Genomic DNA, 10,168 nt, shown 5'->3' on the forward strand with positions numbered 1-10,168 from the left:
GTTGAAATAATTATGTACATATTAATTGGGCTTTTTGCGTGTAGTTTGCTGTGGCGTTTTTTGCTTGTTTTTAGTTTTACTACCGTGGTTAAGTTTGACTTTTGTGTTAAGTTTATTTCTCGCGCTTATTTCACCTTTAGGCATAATTAATCGTGGTGGCGCCTTTTACTCCTGTTTCGTTTACATCCGTCATGGTATATTGCATAAAATCAGCAGTTCTCGTTGTGCGTATATTGTTGAACGTTAGTGTATTTGGTTACTGTGATTAAAACGTTGGTGTATTTGAGCATTATCCTTACTGGTCTTATCGTTTTATTATAGTACTTTTTTTATAGGTTATTAAACTTGTTAGTCAAACCTACATCAGTCTGGTCAGTATAGCGGTAGGCCGTTAGAGCAGCGTCCCGGGCCACACACGTTATGTAACAATATCCAGATTGTGTTTTAACTAATTAACAACAGTCTATAAGAGGATACGGTTTTATAAATCTTTGAATGTTCCTTGTTTATTGCTAAATGGAACTAAAAAACGGAATGAAAGGGTGTCCCATCTCCCACCTACTCTATTGCTTAAAAACTTTGTTTGTTTTTTTTGCTTTTTAATTTTCGCATGTCTCAATTTTTTCACAAACCCAAGCCCAAAACTATTGTTGTGAGACAAAATCAAACTGTACGAAATATTTTAACTTATATAATATTTAATGCTACTAGATTGATGGTTTAAACTCACACTACTCAATTTATTTTTGAGTTTATTGTGGTTCAACGAGCATTTAAAATAAACAACTTTTTATTATACTTTTTCAGCCATTGAAGAATGTTGTAATTGTTTCACACAGAATTTTAATATTTAACAACAGTTGTCATCTTTGCCGCGCTCTTTGTTGGACCGTGAGAATACTGTCGAATAATTCGGTAGCATTTTTGCCCATCATTAAATGGGTACAGGTAAAACAGATAATAAAGGCACGTCTCAATCCGAGTCTACTCTTCCCCAACTCTAATATATAACAGCTTACAGTAAAGTGCAGAATAAGCCTAGTCGCTACTCCAATCAGACAAACCATTTAGTTTAAGTTATATAATAGGGTGGGGGAAGATGGGACACTTTTTCAATCTATTTTCTCCTCCATTTTGGTAGTAAACAAACATTTAACGATTTTTTATAAAACTTTATCCTTACGGCTCCCATAGACCGACGTTAATTGTTTAAAACACGATCAGGATAGTTGGTTATTATGAGTCAAAGGTGTCCCATCTTCCCCCACTCTACTATACGTCTAACAGAAACAAGTGTGTGTGTGAAGACACAACCCGTACAGTGGGAGTCAACCTTAAAGGACTTGATTTAAGATCGTTAGGTACAATATATGAATAGCAGGGTGGGGAAGATGGGACACCTTTTCATTCTGTTTTCTTGTCCCATTTGGTAGTTAACGAAGAACATTTAAATAAATATAAAACCACATTCTCACGGCTCCCATAGGTTGTTGTTATTAGCTATATTTTACTTATGATTAATTTCTTATATAGTGGAGTGGGGGAAGATGGGTCATACTTAGAATTTAATTTTTAAATATCCTTATCGTGTTTTAAACAACAACTAAAAACGGTCTATGGGAGCCGTGATCATACGGTTTAATATATCTTTGAATGTTCTTTGTTTACTCCCAAATGAGACGTGAAAAGGGAATAAAAAGGCGTCCCATCTCCCCCCACCCTACTATATAATAGTTTAATTGACTTTTGATTCAAAGATTAAATTAAATATTTTAATACGATCATGGCCACCGAGGTGCTCTTTTTGGGAAACTCCCCAAAGGGAATTTTGAAAGACCTAGCAAAAGAAATTGGAGTAACTTTATTTGACGTAAAACTTTGTCAAATTTTGGACAAAAACGATAAACTTGGATATTTAAAGAATGAATTTTGTATTCCTAAGCTGGAACCAAAGTGCAGTAAGTAGTTTAGCTTGCATTTTGGCAGATGTAGTTTATCTATCGTTTGTAAAATCATGTCGTAGGGTGGGGAAAGATGGGACATTTATTTATTTTATTTTTATTTTTGTCCAATTTGGTAGTAAACAAAGAACATTCAAAAAATAACAAAACCACGACTCCCATAGACGGTTGTCAGTTCTTAAAAACACAATCAGGGTATTTGTATACTATGTGCAAGAGATAGTGTCCAATCTTACCCCACAGTGTCAGTACTATACATCCTCTGCTGCAAACGATGCTTTTGCTTAGCTCGGTCAACTTCAATTTACAGGTTATGGCTTATAGGCTCGTCGCTGCCACCATTGTGGGCATAGTTATCCATGTTTCTATTATCTTTTCATTTCCCACATTTCACAGTTTACAGTAACGGTCATCAAAGAAACAAATAACAGTTATTTTTATTATTTGCAGGTAAATATGGGAGAGACAGCTGGATTGATTTCGCTTCAAATGGCGTTGGTCGGCAACCTAAAAAAACCAAAGAAATGGTTTTAGAGGTAATAGTATTATTTTGGTTAGAAATGACTTAAAAGCATTTCTGTTTATAAACTCTGCGTTGAATAAGCATTATGTCTGTGGTCAAAAGCCTAAACTTTTGAAAATGTATGCTTGGCAGGGGTAGTAAACAAGCTTACCTTTTTGCCACCTTAGGTTTGGTGTATTGTCTGCGTTCATGAATGGAATGTTTAGGTAGCATAAAGAATGTATTGCATGACAAACATTTATTGGAGCGGAACATGTGGCTTAGCTGTCTGCACGCAGATGAGGTTACCGGTTTTGTTTTGGACCAAAACATTCTTGGCATTTAAAATAGAACTTGCACAAAGCCGAGTATATTAGGTGCATAATTCATTCATTTTCCAGTCAGTTTCAATACAAACATGACCTCCTATATATAAGATGAAATTATCTTTTCAATTTTTCATTTTAAAAACTTAAACCATCTTCAGTAATGTGAAATGTAAAAAAGCGAAAAAATGAATGTAACGTACTTTATCCTCCCATGGCCGAAAAAAGACAGTTGTTATCACACGGTTGTTCTGTTTTATACACCACGTGTCAGCTTAGGAGTTAGCAATTATGTTACTTCGTAGTTTTTTCTTTTTATTGTGTATGGTTGATAATTTGAACAACCTATTAATGACCACTGGGTTGACCTAATTGCCTTTAAGTGTTTTACCCAAGTACACATACGCCCATGGTAGCAATGATGTGCCTTAAACCCATCACCTCTCGGGAGGGCTTTATCCAACTGTGCTATGTCCCTAGTAATTGTGTTCAGAAACTTTAATAATGGTGTGTGTTATTTCATAACAGATGTTGGATGAATGGCAAAACCACACTTGGCTTACAACGCCAACAACAAAACTGCTGGGTTATGATAATTCACTGTTGGAGGGAATTGGCAGAATGGTTGGAGCTTATTCTGATGAAGTGAGTTTAATTCAATAATATTATTAACTTTATTTGTCTCTGCGATTAAGGTGGAACATATTAAAAGATAGTTAGCACGAACAGACAGATATGGCACAAAACAACCGCCATTAAAACATGCTTACGGTTAAAACATAATTACATTTAGTAGTCATTAAAATTAAACACCTTAATGATTAAACATTTACATAGAAACCCACATATTCATAAATAGGTAGTTTGTGGTATCTGCGCAACATACTATTAACTCTTTTTTGACAACTAGGTTTCCAGAGTATTATTGCTTAGTCATGTTAGGCATTAAAGCTTCATAATGCAGTGACCAAAGGTCTTTTAACTAACTCGGATAATTAAAGTCATTCGGGCGAAATCAAAACCTAATATACTCTTTTACTTGGTATGTAATGTACCTATTAGATGTTTATGCAGTTAAAAAAAATGCCTATGGCAGTGGTTCCCAAACTTTTTTTTCACCCGGCGCCACTTGAGCTATTCAAAATGTTTGCGGCGCACTTAGCCAAAGGTCTTAGAAATAAAAACGCATTTTTACAGTTTTATCGTGTATTTTAAGATTAGGCTCGTTTAAGCATATGAAACTTAAGCATATGAAAAGTGTTGTACCACAGTCTGGACATGATTATTGCAAACCGAAAGAAATAATTGGCATTGTTACGTAATATACAAATGTACTGTACAGATAGAAATGCGAAAACAAACTTTTTAAATTTTATTATTGAACAAACACGTTGGATTTTTATATAAAACAACAATTTATATTGCAATAAAATATTAATACAAATCAATTATCTCGACCATGCTAAATTGGAAATGTTTCTGCAAATTTTCACGGCGCACTTGACGAGGTGCGTCGGCGCACTAGTGCGCCGCGGCGCCCACTTTGGGAACCGCGGGCCTATGGCATTGCCAAAAAAGCACAGAATATTTCCATGCCTGAAACTAATTTTTTTCCAGGTCGCTCTCATGAATTCATTGACAGTGAACTTAAACTTTCTGTTAATTTCCTTTTACAATCCAACTAAGCAGAGATTTAAGATAATTCTTGAGCAGGATGCCTTTCCTACAGTTTTCTATGCTTGTGAATCACACATATTGCAACGAGGATTTAAACCTGAAGATTGTTTGGTTTACGTAAAACCACACCCGGTAAGGCTGTTTTGGTTTTCCATTGATTTGTAAATAAAGTTAAAGTTTATATGGGTTTGAGGTTCAATGCTGATACAACTGCTGGTGTATTTATCCATGGGTAAGACAGTAACTACGTCTAACCCAATAATCCCTTTGTTGTCTGAATTGCCATACAGAAAAAAATAACTCACAAAGTTAGATATCTAGTAACTTAGTAAGCGGGCATGAGGGTTATTAAATGGAACATCCGTTATAACTAATGTTGATGGCCTGTCACGTGAGGATTATACTGTTTGTTTTTTTCATTATATTATTTCATGTAATGTTTTGTATTTCAAGGATAGTAAACTGCTCGACACAAGCGATATATTGAATGTGATTGAAGAAGAGGGAGATTCTGTGGCTCTTGTGTTGCTTTGTGGTATCCAGTATTTGACCGGACAGTTACTCGACATGAGAGGTATAACTGCTGCTGCTCATGCTAAAGGTTGCAAGGTATTGTTATAATGAATATGCAAGTAGAATATAGTTTAAGTTTGTCTAGATGCTCAGTCAATTGTGCCTAACTGAGTAACATATTCTTATATATATGTTTAACTTGTGCAATTGAGTGTCCATAAACTGCTTCAACGGGGAGTAGAAGTACTCGTGTTGTTGGTGTAATAGACCTTTATACAGCCCATTACTCTGCTGCTAGTTGTCTATACAAACAATCAGAGCCACTGTATTGCATCTGACATATTAATAAACGAAGTTCCTTATGTTTGACAACTATGAGTATAACTGATATTTAACGATGTTCAGTGCTGTGACACAGCTGGTTACCATGGTTTCAAGGCTCGTCCCTGTTACCATTTTGGTTGTGTATGTCCTTGGGCAAAACACTTAACGGAAATTCCTCCAACACAGTAATCTGGTTTTATAAACTTTTACTCAGACAATATGAAACAACACACATTAAAACAAAACACCCATCATTTTCCGCCCACGCAAGGATAAAGCAAGTTACATTTATTCATGTTATCTTAGATTTTTTTATATGACACCTATACAGGTTGGCTATGACCTGGCACATGCAATAGGAAATGTTGAACTTCATCTTCATGATTGGAACGTTGACTTTGCTGTGTGGGCAAACTATAAGTTCATGAATTCATGTGTCGGAGCAACTGGTGGAGCGTTTATGCATAAGAAACATAAAAACAATAAATTTCCAAAACTTTTAGGTTTGTAACTGTTGTTATAACATTTTTTATAAATACTAGGTTGTATATTAATAAATGTGAGTTTCTAATATTAATATATGTGTATTTTTATTGAGCAAGTAAGTGTTCATATGGATCCTTTTTTTGTCAAACAGTTATTCTTGTTTTGGTGTTCTTTTCCATGATTTTTCTCATATGTCTCGATTCCTAATTCTCAGATTTGTTTTTTTTAATCTCTTGATCGAAATCAAATCATAACAGGTATTCATAAAATTTAGAATTAATTTTCAGATTTAAATCCGTATAGTTATCTAGTAATTATTGACCAACCTTCCTTTTTTTTAAAGAAAATCATAGTAACTTCCAAACCTTAATTACATATTTTTTTAAAGGGTGGTGGGGTCATTCTGAAAAAACAAGGTTTGACTTCAACAGCGATCATGATTTTTCTGTTGGCATCAAAGGTTACCATAACTCAATCCCATCGGCTGTAAGCTTGGCTTGTATTGCTGCTAGCTTGGAAATATTTGGAAAGACAAACATGAGAGATTTTAGAAAGAAAAGCATTTTATTAAACTGGTAAGTTCGATAAATATAGGCGGTTAATGTTCATTGCAACTAACCAGTGGTCACTAATAGCTTAAAGAAAAAACAATCGCCCACAGAGACACAGAATTACAAAACTGATAACTCAGTAAGCAGACAGGAGGTGTATGAAACAGAACACCTGTGTTATGACTAATGTTGTTTCCCCGCCTTGTAACCGAAGTAAAGACAATTATTTATATTTAAAATGCTTTTTTTTATCACACCACAACCTATTTCAGTTATTTAGAAAGTCTTCTTGAGCCAAACCTAAAAAAGTATGGCATAAACATCATCACACCTTCTAATTATCAACAGCGTGGTTGTCAGCTATCTATAACCTTTACTCAATATGATGCAGATAAGGTAACTTGGTTGTTAGGGTGGTATGAGTACCAAGAGCCTGATGCATCTGTTGATAACATTCATCTCTAGCCTAGACAGGTGCGAGACTTGACACTGCTACCATTGTGGGCATATGTGTCCATCATACGTACCAAAAATAATTCCTTATGGAATGTCAAATTTGTCAGCCATGCCTGTTTCACTTGATAAGCCTCTACATAGGACCTCACCCTTATAGAAAAAATGTTTTAAGTATGTGGTAGTTTAAGTTAATATTTATGTGATGTGGTTATATCATTATTTCCTATCTTTTTCTAATATCCCATTAATACTTTTTATTACCATAACTTAGAACAAAAATAAACTGTTATTTTAGGTAATTTGCCTTTTATTTTGTCAATTGGTATTTATAATCCCCCCTCTGCATAATCTCACTAGGTTGTAGCCGGCCTTGTTTCACATGGTGTGCTCTGTATTGTGTCATTGGGTATACTAAGATTGTCTCCAAACCCTCTGCATACAAGTTTTATGGATGTCTTTAGATTTGTCCAATTGTTGCTCCAGATCCTTGACGACCTAACAGAAACCAAATAAATGTCAATGTACCAATGTATTTATATATTATATTCAGTATACATGAAATAAAGTTAATTAAATTCTGTCCAAACTTCTTACCCACATATATCTGTATTTTTTAACTCTTTATTGTATTATATGCACCGTCATCTTTAAAATTATAATATAAAAAGTATGGCCATTGCCCATGAACTTTGTGAAACTTTAAAATATTGATATTACCGAATGGCAGCTTTTCAGTCAGAAGTAACCAACATTTAATTACAATAAATAATTTATTATGATGAGATGAAGAATAACAAACCGTAAAACTTTACAACTACACCATCATGTGCTGTATTGTAAACTTACAAATAACCCTAAACATTTTTTAATAGTTCAATACAGGCGTCTATCGTTGTGTGGTTATCAGCTTAATATAAGGCAGAGGCAAATTGTTTGTTTTTTTTATTTGAAATCGTTATTAAACTCCTTAAAAAATGATACCAAACGATGATCTTCATTATTGCAAAAATTTACAAAATCTCTTTCCAAATCCTGGGGTTGGCAATCATCCAATGACTGGATTCGCCAACGTTTTGTTTGCATGTAATTCGAAGACCAGTAAAAACCGGTAGAATCAAGTTCCTCTTGTGATATGTTTTCAGATACATTGGTCATCTTTGCAGTGTTAAGTTTTGATGGTCGATTACGATAACTGACTGATCGACGTTGAACAACATGATGATAAACAGGTATTTGGACAAACACTTGTCCAGTAAAATGAACATAACTTCGAGATTTCAAGTTTTCTTTGCAATCATTAGTTCCTTCAAAATTATCCCGAAGAAATCCAAATCTACCAATTTGCGTGAAGAAAATTAAAACCGAGTGTTGAATGTACTTTTAAATACGACTGAATTGCCGCAGAAAAATAAAATTTGCCAGGTTTATGCTACAGTGGTGAGAGCACACATGTGATTAACATAAAATCAGTTCTGTGGGGTAAGATGGTACACATATTCAAAACATAATATCAAAATATCCTGTTCGTGTTATAAACGATTTACAACAGTCTATGAGAGTCCTGAGGATGGTTTAATAATTATTTAAATTTCTTTTCGTTTTCTACCAAATAAGACGAGAAATACAATAAAAAGGTGTCCCATCTTACCCCAACGTACTTCACAAACAAGTGACCCGCAACAATATTTAAATTAAAGCTCGTTGCAGGTGGTTTGCTCGTAATATGACAAGGGCTAATGCGGAGCTGAGGCTGAAAAATACTTTAGATGGGTCGTTTCTTGTTAGAGAGAGTGAAAGTACCCCTGGAGAATTTTCTGTATCCGTGAAGTACGTAGTTGTAATTTTTCATGTATGCAAAAAAATCGTATTCTAAAAAACGTTAAATTACTTAGTAACATGTAATTTGCTGGTTTTAAAATAAATATGGTAAGTTGTAATATGACCGTACATGGCCAACTAAAGATATCTTTAGTAGGCCATGGACCGTATAAGAGCAACCAATTAAGTAAGTTATTTATTTATTGTTTTGAAAATAGCTTCTACATTAACATCTATAGTAGAGTTGGAGAAGATGGGACACTTAAGCACATATTGCCAAGTATTTACTAAAATCAAAATATATGATGTTTTAGGTGATACCACGAATTGGCATAATATTAAAATACAAGATTTGTTACGTTTAAACGTTTTTTTGCCCCACAGCTATAGTTTTTAATGTGTTACCTATACAATATATTATTGTAGGGGCAATTGGTATTGTTTGAACGATAATGGGTGTTATTTGAACATTAATTGAAAATATCGTATCCTACAAATGCATATGAACTTATATTAACGGGAACATGATAATAACTATCGATGAAGTCTACATTTGAGCTACAAATTCGGTATTGTTCCACTATTTTTGATACTTCTCATAAATTATCTCCAATCCGAAAACTTTGGGTTTTCTAATTTATAAAATTACACATAATGTGCTAAATAACTCCTCATATGTTTTAATATACATTTTTTGAATTGTTCTTAATTAACAAAGTAATGATAGTAGGCCTACTAATTCGTGGTATCACTCGAAAACCAATATGTATTTCAGTTTTGGAAATATTGGGGAATATGTGCTTATAAGTGTCGCATCTTCCCCCACCCTATTATGTCTAGAATTTTCTACAGAACCAATTCTGGTGTACAACATTTCAAGGTTTTGAGAGACGGGGCAGGAAAATACTTTATCTGGCTTGTTAAATTTAAATCTCTGAACGAGTTAGTAGAGCATCATCGCGTTATGACCGTGTCAGGTTCGGAGCGGATTTTTCTTCTTCACCCGATTAGTTGAGTCGGAGATATGCTGATTTGAGTCGTTTTAAAACATGATGTATCATAGTATCGTAACACGTGTTATACGGATCGTTTTATAATATGTTTTTTTTTTATATTTTTTCACATAAATGTTAAAATATATGTAGAATATTGTTTGTCCCACATACGGATATTTGTTTTAGGCAACAAGAACAAACGTAGGGAGTTTATCCTACAGCTATTATAAAGACATATATAAATTATCCGGTCTTGAATAACTGTATGTTTATCAACTGGTTAACGCACTTAAAATATTTATATATGGTAACAATATTATTAAAAAATCACACAAAATAGTTTAAAAACAAAAGTGATATATTCTAAACACAATATATATGGTTGGATTACATCCGGTAATGTTTACGCCACAATTTCCTATATGAAATATATCGTGCTTATCACAACAGTAAAGTTATACTTGGTGATATTTTATGTGCCGGTCGTCATATTACAGGTTAATTGTTTATATTTATACCCGTGTGTAACCTTGAATATAACATTAAACGGACATTCCTC

General features: G+C 33.9%; 1 protein-coding gene across 1 annotated transcript; it reads left to right on the forward strand.

Annotated features, from left to right (window-relative positions):
- Positions 1-854: 854 nt before the first annotated feature.
- On the forward strand, positions 855-7,781 carry LOC149742627 (kynureninase-like). The gene is made up of 9 exons (XM_089887061.1): positions 855-1,958; positions 2,412-2,497; positions 3,318-3,434; positions 4,407-4,598; positions 4,920-5,075; positions 5,635-5,806; positions 6,178-6,364; positions 6,613-6,736; positions 7,154-7,781. Exons 1-9 carry the CDS (start codon positions 1,784-1,786, stop codon positions 7,307-7,309), a joined length of 1,365 nt encoding a protein of 454 aa, XP_089743187.1. The 5' UTR covers positions 855-1,783; the 3' UTR covers positions 7,310-7,781.
- The last annotated feature ends 2,387 nt before the right edge of the window (positions 7,782-10,168 follow it).

This window comes from Ciona robusta, chromosome 1 (assembly GCF_009617815.1).
Source record: "Ciona robusta chromosome 1, ASM961781v2".
NCBI classification, from domain to species: domain Eukaryota; kingdom Metazoa; phylum Chordata; class Ascidiacea; order Phlebobranchia; family Cionidae; genus Ciona; species Ciona robusta.